This window comes from Thermobia domestica, chromosome 4 (genome assembly GCF_964235325.1).
Source record: "Thermobia domestica chromosome 4, izTheDome1.hap1.1, whole genome shotgun sequence".
Classification (NCBI taxonomy): domain Eukaryota; kingdom Metazoa; phylum Arthropoda; class Insecta; order Zygentoma; family Lepismatidae; genus Thermobia; species Thermobia domestica.
Window position 1 is genome coordinate 3,407,971 of NC_137457.1, and position 13,962 is coordinate 3,421,932.

General features: G+C 39.2%; 2 protein-coding genes across 4 annotated transcripts in view; one reads left to right on the forward strand and one right to left on the reverse strand.

Moving 5' to 3' along the window:
- LOC145683665 (uncharacterized) overlaps window positions 1-13,962 on the reverse strand; it is a 135,669-nt gene that overhangs the window by 62,199 nt on the left and 59,508 nt on the right. The window lies entirely within an intron of this gene.
- The window catches only part of LOC145683666 (uncharacterized), a 57,009-nt gene that overhangs the window by 12,629 nt on the left and 30,418 nt on the right, over window positions 1-13,962 (forward strand). The window contains exon 2 of the mRNA XM_081755015.1: window positions 9,050-9,449. Within this exon, the coding sequence (XP_081611141.1) occupies window positions 9,050-9,449 (400 nt within the window). The remainder of the gene's footprint in view (window positions 1-9,049; window positions 9,450-13,962) is intronic.

Here is a 13,962-nt window from a genome sequence, read left to right on the forward strand (position 1 = left end):
GTCATATCCGCTGCAACACTACACTGTGCCGGTTTTGGGTACGAAACCTCGCGACGACAACCTTGCGGACCAAAAATCTCGCCGGGTTGAAACCTCGCGGGACAAAATCTCACTGTGCCAAAATCCCGTGTCCCAAAATCTCATCATACCCAAAATCTAGCCTGGCCAAAGCCTCGCGGTACTGATCTCGCGACACAGAATCTCGCCTGGTCTAAACTACACGAGAAGTAATCTCACCTGGGAAGAAATGTAGTCAGTGTAAAATGTCGTCACGACGATTTCTTCCATGTAGAATGTTCTTTAATTGTGCTATGCGTATATATTTAGTAATAACATAAAGTAATGACAAGAAAAAAGTTCTAACGCGTGCTTTGAAAATCTCTCTCTATATAAATGAAAATGACTGTATTTGTGATATCATATCTCTTGAGCCACCTGCCAGATCCTTATCAAATTTTCAACATAGATGAGGTTTGGGGCTAGGATGTCTATTATAATTTCCCATTGACGCATAACCCCTCGACCGATCTCGATCAAATTTCCAACATAAATGGGGTTTGAGCCTGGGATAGTTATTATTATTATTATTATTATTATTATTATTATTATTATTATTATTATTATTTGTAATATGGAATTACATATTAAGAAACTCATTGGGTAAATTTTAAGGAAAGGTTTCATTCCTCAAGGTTTTGGGCACGCGAGATTTTGGCCCTCGAGATTTTGGGCGGCGAGGTTTCGGCCGCGAGATTTTGTCCTTATCCATCGTCCTTAACACACTCTTCCTACTTCCTTTTTGGCCGGTCTCGGGCTTGTTTTCTATTCACTTCTGCAGCATCCACTTGGTGAGCTACGCATTCCAAAGTTCTTGCATATCCAAATACAATGTGAGTGTACGTTCTTGCAGTTTTTATACTACTGATCTCACTTTTACTGTTCTCCGGGAGATTTCGTTTTTTTATTTTGTCCATCCGCGTCACTCTACACATTCATCGCAACATCTTAATCTCCGCAACATTCAACTCCTGTTTCTGTCTCTTCTTCGTCGTCCAACATTCCGCTCCGTATAATATGGCAGACTCCACTACTGTTTTGTATATTTTACGTTTAAGGTTGGTTTAAAGGGACAAGTTTCGCCGATAGATGTCACTACAGTCTTCGTATCTACCTCATGTATTTCTTGACTTTCACGAAAATTCACGATTTCTCTTACAAAATTCAACCTAGAGACTTCAAATTTCTAGAGAAGGAACTTCATAACCTATCGAAGGTAGCAATCGTGCTATTTTTTTTATTTAGAATTTTCTTAATTGCTGAAGCAGATTTGGATATTCTGTTTCAACAATTAAGACATTTTACCAATGAAGAAAATACTAAAAAAAAAAAAAAAAAAAAAAAAAAAAAAAATCGGCACGGATTGTTGTCTTCGATAGGTTATGAAGTTCCTTCTCTGAAAATTTGAAGTGGGTATCTTAAAATTTGTAAGAGAAACCATGAATTTTGGTGAAAGATAAAAAATACATGAGGTAGATACGAAGACTGTAGTGACACCTATCGGCAAAACTTGTCTCTTTAAATCAACCTTAAGGAATATTTTTACTCTACTATACACAATACTCCTACCGCTTCTTTTCATTTTGTCCAACAACGGTTAATTCTGTTGTTTCCATCTTTTTCTCTTCCTGCAATTTAATGCAGATTGATTCCAAATACTTGAATTTCTTCGTTATTATCACATCTTCTTCGTCCAGTTGTATTCTAGTATTCCTGAAAGCAGGGGCGGATCCAGGACCGACTTCTGGGAGGAAGGGGGGCGTTGGGTTGTCATACTGCTACTTTTAAGGCTCCAAACTTTCGGATAGGTTTTATTTAGCCTATATATATATATAAAATAAGAAAGTTTCCTCTTCTGGGGGGAGGACGATCGCCCCGATCGCCCCCTGGATCCCCCCTGCATGAAAGAACAATGTAAATATTCGTCTTAGTTTTACTAGTTCAAAGTTATTTGTTCTCCAATGCTCTTCTCCAGGTATCTAATTTCTCTTGTATTGCTTTTCTGTCTGATCCCTTGAGCGATTTCAGATGCAGTAGAATATTAACTTTTCAAATTTCAATAATATTAACAAACATATTTTCTAATAATTCATATTTATTCAAATGAAGACTTCTGCATACCATTTTACTGCGTATATATATTATTACCAGCTCTGTTCGTGATGAAACCATAGTACTTAATCAATAGTTATTTTGTCTTTATATAGTATTTCATTTAACACTTCTTTGTTACGACATTCGCAATATTTGTAATTAAGAATATCAGTTTAATTTTGTCAGCGGGCTAGGTTTGCATCGCTCGCAGGTTGGGAATCAGGCCTACTCCTTTAGAACAATCATTCTCACATGACCAATGAATCACGTAGCAGAACTTTTACGATCAGAGAAAAGCAGAGAGCACAGAAAGGCAGTTAGGAGAATTGAGTATGCCAGTGTTGGCACTGTACGCGTTAGTGACGGATTCACGAGGAGTACACCTGCAAAGCTATCAACTACGGTGTCCATTTTCTTGTTCTGTCACCACTGATTTCTTTCAATGTTAGATTTCCTGCCAGCTCCTTCCCCTCTTCATATATTTTACTTTGAAGGAGAGCAGAAACTTTGACCATTCAGTTCTAAACGACTACTTGAGAAGTGCCTACAGTATACGGACGATTGGACGATATCCTCTGAATAAATTGTTGTCCGTAGCATCAAAATAGTTTATCTCCCTTACAGGGGCGTACGCAGGGGTGGGTCCTGGGGGGCCCTATGCCCCCGAAATTCCATTGTTTTTGTAAATGTAGTCTACTTTTGTGGGTAATTTTAGAAATGTTCATATAATTTAGCCTCAAATTGTATTTGGACCCCCCCGAAACGCTTTAGACCCCTCCCGAAATAAATTCGTGCTTACGTCCCTGCTCCCTTTGTTTCGAACTGAAAACTAAGAAATAGCTATGTAGTTAAGAGGCCTTTAGATCTACATGATATGGAATGCACTAATAAAAGAGTAATGTCTCAAACTGCACGGTTATTTCTTAGTTTCTCAGTTGAGAACAAAAGACGATGAATTATGTTCACTGTAGTCGGTTTCCTTTAATTATTAATTATTTTATTATTGATGTTAACTCCACAGCAGTCCTTCAAAGTTTAGTAACATCGCAGTATGAGATTCTGCAGTAGTTATAGTGAAATGAAATGAAAGGCATTCCTTATCACATCTACGTAGAATATAACGCTGTGTTATCTCTAGAGTTCAGTCATGAGTTTTGCTGACCTAGAAAAGTTGCGATTACTCAATCATGATAAGAAAAGATTAACAGGATACATTCATTCATTTTAAATGTAAAGTTTATTGAACTTGCAGAGGGAGAAAAAATAAAGAAAAATAAATCTAAACAGGACTGTACTTTACTAGGGATGGCTACAAAGTTCCGGTTCCGCAAGGAACCGGTTCTCGGAGGTCCGGTTTTCAGAACCGGTTCTGGATCCGAAAATCCGGTTCCAGAACCGGATCTTGGAAACCGGTTCCAGACCTGGATCCGAAAACTCAGTTCCAGAACCGGCTCTAAGGAACCGATTCCAGATCTGGATCTGAAAACCCGGTTCCAGAACCGGATCTCAGGAACCGGTTCCAGATCTGGATATGAAAACCCGGTTCCAGACCTTGATCCGAAAGCCCCCAAAGACCCGTAAAGGAGGCACAAAGTTCACCTTCAAAACACTACAAAGAGGACCATGCGCTTGTGCCTTCCCCGCCCAGACCCGCTTGTGCCCCCAGAAAAAAAAATTGGTCCACCAGTGGGTGTTTAGCCAAATGAGTTGGCCAGTTTGCATGTTTAGCCAATGAGTTTGCGAGTTACCCACTTTATTTAGCCAAATAAGACAAGCGGCTGCCGCCTGGGCGCCTGCCTGTCGATTCCACCATTTCATCTAGCACACTGTTCACAGCCTGCCAGTACCTCGGGTTTACTGTAGGGATGGTCACAAATTTTCGGTTCCAGCGGAACCGGTCCTTGAAAATCCGGTTTTCAGAACCGGTTCCGGAACCGGTTCTAGATCTAGATCCGAAAATCCGGTTCCAGAACCGGATCTTGGGAACCGGTTCCAGACCTAAATCCGAAGAACCGGCACCAGACCTGGATCCGAAAAACCGGTTCCGTTCAGACCCGAAAACCGGTTTCACCAGGAACCGGTTCTGGCCATCCCTATACTCTACCCAATTTCTTAGGGGGAAGCAAAAATACTGGGGGCCAGGAGGGGCAATAACAAAAACATCAAGGAACACTATAGCCGCGCCGCTGTTTGAACCGTCCTCCAATTACGCAGCACTATCGTGTATGCTATAAGACAGAGCGCTCGTCATTGGCTGTTGATGACTTCATGTCCTTGAAAACACTCGGCTGTTGCCACGTCACACCAATAAGCAAAACCTATACAGCTGGGGAAGTTCAAGGGTGTTGGCTAACTTTAGGGATGGCCAAATTTTTCGGGATCGGGAATTTCACTTCTTGGATTTTGGAAAAATCCGGAATTCCGTTAAATTTATGAATTTTTCCGAAATCCGGTTTTCTTCAAATTCCAGAATTTTCTGATTTTTTTATTTTTTCCAAAATCCTGAGTTTTTCCGATTTTACTTTCCAAATTAAGGAAAGTAAAAATTTCGGAATTGGCCATTCCTAGCTAATTCGCAACACATCGTCAAGTGCTCTCAGGTCAGCGAGAGTAAACGGGTTGGCCCAGTCCGGGAATAACAGGGACGGAGGTGTAGAAAGCTGTTTATTTATTTACTAGCAGAATACGTTTCATTTTGAACACAAAGGGCTGAATTTGGATTTAAACGGCTGACTGTTCGACTCAGTGACCCCAAAAATAATGGCTTTCAAATTAATATTGGTGATTTTCGATCAATTTTATTTATCTACCTCCCCCAAGTTACTGGGCTGAATTTACATTTAAACGGCATTGGAAGTATCACTGTTTATCTCTGTGATCCCGAAAATTATGGATTCGACACTAATATCGATCATTTTGGAACAGTTTTTCAATAGCTGGCCCTGCTTCTCCACTGACTAGGGATGATTCCATACCGGGACAAAGTACCTGAATAGAACCTATATATCGTCTGAAAGCTCTTGTCATGAGAAGTTCAAAACCGTTTTCAAATCACGGGCAAACCCGCAACCTGTCCCTATAAGGGGCCAATTTGTTGGTGTTTTTGACACCGTATATGGCATATTGGACAGAGGTAAAAATGAATGTTCCGATGCATCACGCGTAAGCGCCTGAGTTTATCATCTTCCGTTTTGAGCTCATTGGTAGAACGTGACTCGGGCAAAGGTTTGATAATATCACTTTGCACCCAGACGTACCCATTTGGTCAGTGTTGCCAACGAATTATAAATACAATGTGGCAGGTGGTGTCTCTACCACTGGATGCATATCCATGTTACGTGACATAAAGATCATTCGTCAGTAGCGAGAATATACTGTGGACGTATTCCTTTCTCAAGGACCCTAGTTTGTCAGTGTTGCCAACTAATTGTAAAAATGAGAAGGTGTAAAATAAATTCGTGCGATAAGACATTTAGACGCCAAGCTTGGCAGGAACATCGCACGAAAGTATAGCAAAAAGACATCGAAAGTGACCATCTCCTAACCATTGTAGGTTGTCAGTGTTGCCAACCAAGTGTAAACATCACAATGTTGCAAATGGCGTACGAACCACTGAACGAATATATAACAAATGTGACATAACCAGCTTTGGACCGTGGAACTCAAAGTATGAGTGTCCCCGTTTAACAAGCACTCCCGTTTAGCAGTGTTACCTACCAATGCGAACACTCAATATTTTTACATGAAGTCTACAGCATTGGCGGACGTAATTACATTATGACCCCTGCTAGTTTTCTATTATCCAATGTTGCTTATGTCACATTTGTTATATAGTTGATCAACTGCGAGCACGTCATTTGCAACATTGTGATGATTACACTTTGTTGGCAACACTAACAACCTAGAATGCTTGGGAGGTGGTCACAATCAACTTCTTTTTGCTATAGTGTCGCGCGACGTTTCTGCCAAGCTTGGTGTATAAGCGTCTTATTGTACGAGCAAGTTTTATACGTTCTCATTTCCACAATTGGTTGGCAACACTGGCAAACTGGGGTCCTTGAGAAAGGAATACGTTTACTGTACGTTCTCTCTAGTGATGAATGATCTTTATGTCACGTTACATTGATATACATTCAATGGTAGAGAAATCATTTGCCACACTGTATTTTCAATTCGTTGGCAACACTGAACAAATAGGAACGCAGGGGTGCAAAGTGATATCAAAACCTTGCCCAAGCCACTTTCTAGCAACGAACTAAAAACAGACACAATACGCTCAGGCGCTTATGCGTGATGCCTTCGTAACTTTCATTTTTAATTCTGTCGAATATGTCATACATAGGGTCACAAACACCTACAAACTGCCTCTTCATAGGGTCAGGTTGCGGGTTTGCCCGTGATTTGAAAACGGTTTCGTACTTCTCATGGCAAGAGCTTTCAGACGATATATAGATTTTATCCAGGTACTTGGTCCCGGTATGGAATCATCCCTAGTGAGTTGCAACGTCAAAGTGAAATGATAAAAACCGCCCCAAGCCCGAACCTCATCTATGTTGAATATTTGATCGAGATCGGTCTTGTGGTTCAAAAGGTGGGAAGTCACAAACATGGTGACTTTCATTTGTTTATATATAATTTGTAGAATCTGGAACACAGGCGTAACTACTTTTACAAAGGATCTACTAGTGTATATTGGGCTACGGTAAGGAAATTCAAGATTTGAAACGTTCGTCATTAACATATATATTTTTTTTACAAAGTAAAAAAGATAGTTTTGCACTACATTTACACAAAACAAAAACTTCGTAACTTTTTTGATCACTTTGTCTTATTCTGACTAGACTGGACTTCTTTGCCGTCAAGAAATGATGCTAAGTAGCAAAAATACTAACACCAATCACTTGTATATATTAATAGAAGAAGAAAACACTTAAAAGGAAATAATACTAGAGTACCTGTGTTTTATCTTTTCACACTTCCCGCCAATGCACTTTGTTTTCCTTTAAAGTACTTTCTGCTATTATTCACGTGAATGTTTTAATCCAATAGACGTCTTATTAGCTTTGTCGTGTAGGTGACGTTAGTTGTCAGGCAGCCAATGAAATGAGGTCATTGCTATTTGGCGGGTAGTTGAAGTGCTTAGTTGCCACACGCGAACAAGTGTGTTATAGGGACTTGTGAGTGGTGTGGCGTTTTGCTGTGTTTCCTAGCGTATTGTAACTGTCAGTTTAACCGCGGCATGGCATGAATGTATTCCAGACAGATCCATCTTTTAGGCGGGAAGCGTGCTAAGATAAAACAAACGTACTGTACATATGTAAAACTGAAACCGTAAAGTTTTCTTTCATTTATTTATTTATTTAATTATCATTTTTTGCAATTAATACGCATTTCTTGGCGAAGTACAGTATTTCAGTTTGAAGCACGTGCGTCGTTCCCCATTGGAATTCAATAAACACTTTTGTGCCCAAATACTTGAGGTGATGCTAAATCGCCCATCAATGCACGAGGATAATAGTTATCAGTTCAGTGTGTTGTAATATCAGACAAATAAGTTAAACATATGCCCTGCAATTTTCGTTTCGGTTGAGATTTTGTTTTGCGATCTAATACATCTCCGAGATTATGAAGAAGGAACATTCTATTAGCGTGAGATCTAAACCATGGCTGCAGCTTGTATCCCGTGTAGTTGGCAAGTGGAAATACCATCGTACAAGACAAATCTTCACAGCATAGGCCGTTCCTCACCACAGTAATTAATCTCCAAAAAAGCTGGCTTAAAGGACCAGCTCGGTCCCGGTTAGTAGTATTTGTGATTTAGCCCTGCTTAGAGACACCATCCTGCTTACTCCTTTCTTGTTGCAAACAGAAGATAATTTGATTTCATTTGATTTATCTGTACAGTCCCTTTCGGCAGCGAGGTTATATTAGAGGTCTGCACTGGCCGGAAATTTTAGCCCGGGCCTGGTCCCGCTCGTGAATTTATAATGTAAGACCTGAACCGAGACCGAAAATTTAGCATTTAGGCTTGAGCCCGGCCTGAGTTCGTGTGATAATCAAATGAGCCCGAAATAAACCCGAATTACAGGAACTTAATAATTAACGCAAAATTGTATTTTTATTTACAGCAATTAGCGGTTTAATTTTGCAGTTGTGCTTTAAACGTTCTCCAGAAAGAACGGTCCAATAGATATCGCTGTACACTTTACAAAGTTAGGCCCGAAAAGGTCCGAGAAATATGGTTGTATATTTAAAATTTTTTTGCCTGAGACCGGCCCGGTCCCGAAGTGACATAGTATAGACCCCTGAGCCCTGGGGTCCGGGTCGGGCTTAAGCCTGCGGACTCGGCCCGAGCCCGTGCAGACCTTTAGGCTGTATGAGACGTGGACCTACAGATTAATGTGCAATCCGAACGGCACGAGCTCTCATTGGGAATCGAACCCCGGTCTCCCACGCCAAAGGCACGTACGCTAACCGCTGAGCCATGAGGAAGCTGACAGAAGATAATTTGGTCACGATTAGGAGTGTTATTATAATGCACTGAAGGTAAAGCCAGACGTTTAAAGGGAAGCACTTGATTGTTCTCTGTAAACTGAAGGCGGATGTTAGATACAACCTACAGCATACAAGCAGAAGATAACATCAAGCATTGTAATTTACACTATATTGCCAAATCTCTTGTGGACACAGTTTCAGATTCTATATTAAAATAACTAAAATTTGTAGTCGATCTTTGTGCATTTGCATGCAGGAATGAGTATCTATAATTAAAAATAATATTTTTCATTGTGTTAATTGTGACTGTATCATCGAGCCGCACCTGACTGACATCCTTTATTATTATTTAAATCTTATTTATATAGATCTAGATTTTTAAAAGTAATGTCTTTTCTTGCAGCATCTCCAATCATTCCATTACTGCACCTCCTAGATCCTGCGTACTGGGCTGTACTATTTACAAGAGTCCTCGCTACTACCCATCGTCTATTACATACTGCTTCAAAGCCAATCCACGATGAACTCATAGTGATTGAGGAAGTGAATCACGATGAATCAAACCACAATTCTGAAGCAACCAAAGAGGAAGAAAGCACAAATGAAGATGAAGGAAATGAGCTGGACAACGCCATCATTCCTGAGCACGGGAGTTCCTTATCTGACAGAGACTATGACGATGTAATGCATGGACCTCGCAGGAAACGGGAGACAGAGGACCAGCAGGTGATGTCAGAAACTCCTAAAAGAGGAAGAACCAAATACATGCGGCAACGGAAGCAAGGAAAATCTCTAGCTCATTTGTAAGTTTTTATCTGATTTTTATTTATTATATACGTTAAATACAGTTCCTTATATATTACCAAAAGTTTGTCAACATAATAAATATCTAGCGGATTGTGAAGGATACGAGGGGTCAGAGGTACAAAGCTTACCTCTCGTGCGAGGAGTCTCTAGTTCGATCCTAGACCAAGTGACTGCGAAATTTTTCTCACATACACTGTATGAAAAACCCCGAGTCTGACTCTAAAGCCACGTTCCCACTTTACATGAATCTTGTAGCTGTCATAAAAAAGACCTTGCTACCCGATCTTTCTATCTACTGTTTAGATTTTACAACTTCTTGTAAGCAAGAAAGGTATCACCATCCATGCAGCACTGCAGTCTAGTGGACAATTAACCTCCTCATTAAAAACGTGTATTTTGGCACACTCCCCCTCCCTGTCCAAAAGAATCCGTTGTTTCGGAAGCGGCGAAACTGATTTTTCCTTTATGTCAGCGGGAGGGCGATAGCAGGTAGCAAGCAAGACGTCTCAGAAAGTTGCACACTGTTCAACTCCTTGCAAGATGGAAAAAATGTTTTATGACCCTTTCAAGACTATGTGTACACGGTGAAATATAGTAGGATTTCAAGATTTTTTTTTTTTTATGACAGCTACAAGTTCTTCTAACGTGGAAACCTATCTTAAGAAATATGATTCTCTTTCTTCTCACTAAATCTACCATTTTCTTTTTGTCTTGTTATCTTATCAGAGATGTCAAGGTATAAAACTTGTCGAGCCGCTGAGCCCGAAAAGTGTTTTGTTAAATTTTCTTATATGGTCAGTTGAGACCACTCTTCTTAGTACGGGAAGACAAAAAAGCAACAAATCTCTCTCAGTTTAACGTCCCACGCTTATGTCCTTTAAGCTAAAGGAGACATATAATTAAGAGTCGGTATCACTGCGAAATTAAAATACCGCTAATTTTACAATAATTACGTAATATATTCAAATAGATAAAAGATAATCGAAAAGTAGATCAAGACCTTCCTAGACGATTTTATTTTGCATGAGGTACCGTTATCACTAGTCACCTAGTAGCTTTTTGTTTGCTGTTATTTAGAAACGCGAAAATAAATGCCGATTTTCTTAATGGCTTGAAATCGAAAGCAGATAAATGAGTCGTGATAACGGTATCTCATTCAAAATAATACTGTCTAGGGAGGTCTAATTCCACTTTTCGATTATCTTTTATCTATTTGAAGATATTACATAATTACTGTAAAATTAGCGGTATTTTAATTTCGCAGTGATGAGGTCTCTTAAGGTAAGTCAATGATGACGGAAGAATGTGGCAGGAAACTGAAGTATCCCGAGAAAACCCACGGACAATCTTTTATCTACCACAAACTTACTTTGCCGGGGATCAAACCAGGGACCCCATACACCATAGGTAAGCGTTCTACCACTAAGTTACAGTGCTCTTACAAAATAAAACAAGAATTTGAGGAATTATCCAAAAAAATGGATCAAAAGATTGCGATCTTGGCCAATAATTAGATGTTGGGTCAGGAGCCACAAAATTTTTCAACGGTCTCTAAATTGAGTTTCCGTATATTTTACGGAATAAGCACATCACACTGAGTTAAGTGATAGTTTGAGTTTGGCTACACTATATCTAGTTCTCGAGATATGAAGCGTACAACAAAATCTTTGATTGAATGCAATATGTTGGAATGTTTTGGTTCAGGGCCCACAAAATTTTTGAACGGCCCATAAATAGAGATTTCTTATTTTTTTACGGAATAAGTACATTATATTGAGTTAAGTGGTAGTTTTGGTTTGGCTACACTATATGTGGTTCTCCAGATATAAGGCCTACAAGAAAATTTCTGCCTGAAATATATTGGATCTTTTGATCCAAAAAATGAAATTATATGTGAAATAGTTACGTCATTGTATCGTGCTAAGAAATAATGTCACATCGGAAACCTAACATTCGAATGCTTACATAATTAATCTACATAAAATTCTGTAATTGTTTTTAAGAGTAGATATAATACGAGCTGCTTCCGGGTTAGGCGAGATCTGAGAAACGAGACCCAGACCCAGACAATAAAGAGGATTATACTAAAAGTACATTATTGAAAGAATGGGCTTGCGTTTATAATAAGTATTAAGCATATTTAAATGTTTTTGTCTAGATGTTTATGCGATTCGTAACTCTTAAATGTATTGAGGTTTGCATATTAACGTTACGCGAAACATACCTTAATGAATGCATGAATGGGATATGGGCAGGGGGGTCATTTCAGACTTCGCTTGAGGGGGGCGAGAGCACCATCGACATTAGACTTTCACGTTTTGTACTAGTATATTAGTAGACATCGATTAAAGTATTCTATATGTATTCTTCAAACCCTTTGGGAGGGCAATTGCCCCCTCCTGTCTTCCCTAAATCGCCCCTGGATATGGGCACTCGATGTTAAAGCCACCGTAAGATGTTAACAGATTAAATCCATTAATAAACTCGGTCGAGTTAATTGCTCTAGATTTCTATTACAAGAAAATAGAGTTCAAAAATTCATTTTCATTCAAGAATTATCGACTTGCGTAACGAATGTACGTTACCAACATTACAATCTTGTAAGGCCCATTAGTGTGTTCGTAATTAATGACGTAAGTGACCTATGACCTGTTCCATCACTAGCTGTCTTCGTTGTCCAAATACATTCGCTACACAAATAATGTGGCTTTCAGGCCTAAAAGAGTAATTTTTCTTCACAATGATTCGAACTGCAGAACGTGTACAGAAGGACCAGTTTGATAACATCACACATTTGCACAAGCACAATGATCTCTGTGGACTACCGTACTTATGCACATTTCATTAGCGATAGCAACATTTTTGGCAATTATTCAGGTTTGTGGCCTTTCTTTCCTTCTTGTATTGGCGACAATGGCCGTTGTTTAACGGTGACAATTACACATGTTCTGGAATCCAGTGTCGTACATATTCCACGCTTCGCCGTTCTTTTTCAGTTTTTCTCGTGTTTTTCAATTCTTCGTACACTTTATAGGGGCGGATCTAGGACGGACTTCTGGAGGTGGGGGCGCTTGGTTATAATACTGTTACTTGGAACTACTTTTAAGTGCTCCAAACTCTGGAATGGGTTTTATTTATAAACATAAAATAAGAAAGTTCCCTCTTCTAGGGGGGGGGGCGATTGCCTCCCCCTGGATCCTCCCCTGCTTTATACCAGACCGCTATATTCTTAAGATTTGTTAAATTTTCAGACTATTTATACGCTTGCCTGACTTTCTCATACCATATGTGTTTTCCCTAACTTTCCAGGTCTGTAGAAAGTGCGAAAAGAGTGCGTAAAGAGTAAGTGCGAAAAGAAAAAGAATGTCAAAATAAATCTCAAGGAATTCAGTGTACAGCACTAGTTTTATCAAAATAAGTTAACAGATTAAAACAAAAACAAAGACAATTAATTGTCTGTTCCTGTCATTTCTAACCATCCGATATGTGACGTAAGAGCATGCGTTTATGATGGGAGGGAGGATAGAGATAACAGGAAGAATAAAGGAGCGGAGGAGGAGGTTGGGGAATGGAATAAAATAAATGTTGGCAGTGCGTAATAGTCAATGAGTCATCATCAACACTTACAGTTAGTTTTCTGGCACTACTGTCTTTCATAAACGGCAGAAGTGGACAATAGAACTGTATATTACAGAGCATCCAATTGCAACTGATTGGCCAATACGATAAATATCAACTTTTTTCTCTTTGACGGAAGACTTATGCTTTTAAACAATAATATCACAATTACACTTTACTTGTTTTTACTCTGAAGATCTGAGATTTTTTTTTCATTCTATTAGTTTACCCAATGAATATTGCTTTGGAGTTCTAGTACCTATTTTTAGGTATTAAAGTAGTGTCTTCATTATTCGATTAAAAAAGAAACAATAAAGGTTTTTACTTCGATTTTTTGTTTTTCCAAGTATAGAGGCATTGTAGAACACGTTATGTACTATCACGAAAATATCAACTTTGATCGAATTTTTTTAATTTAAGAGATCAGACATTTCATCATTAAAACAGTGTCGCCGTAGAGATACCAAAAATGTGTAAATAAGATATAAATGGTATTTCTAAAAACATGTACGAAGGACACCAGGAAATGAAAACACTTATATAAGCAAAAACAATTTTCTTCAGTGAAAGTGTGAAAGTCACGCATACGTCATAGAAACTATTATTTCATAGTCTAGAATAGACTGATCCGGAAGGACTTGAGAGTGAAAATAACAGATGAGGCGAATATAAAAACTCTTGGTTTTTTAGACCAGGGGATCTGGTCTTCTCTCGGTCGTAGTGAGGATCGAGTCTCGGTCGGTCTTGGCTCGTATCCGATATCGCGAGAAGTCTCGTCTCGTTGACTTTGTCTCGTTTTGGACAATACTTGGCGGACTACTGTATTGGGAATCCAGAACATGTAAGTTGTACATTTTATGGTTTTTCTTAATTTGACACATGAGTATGGTC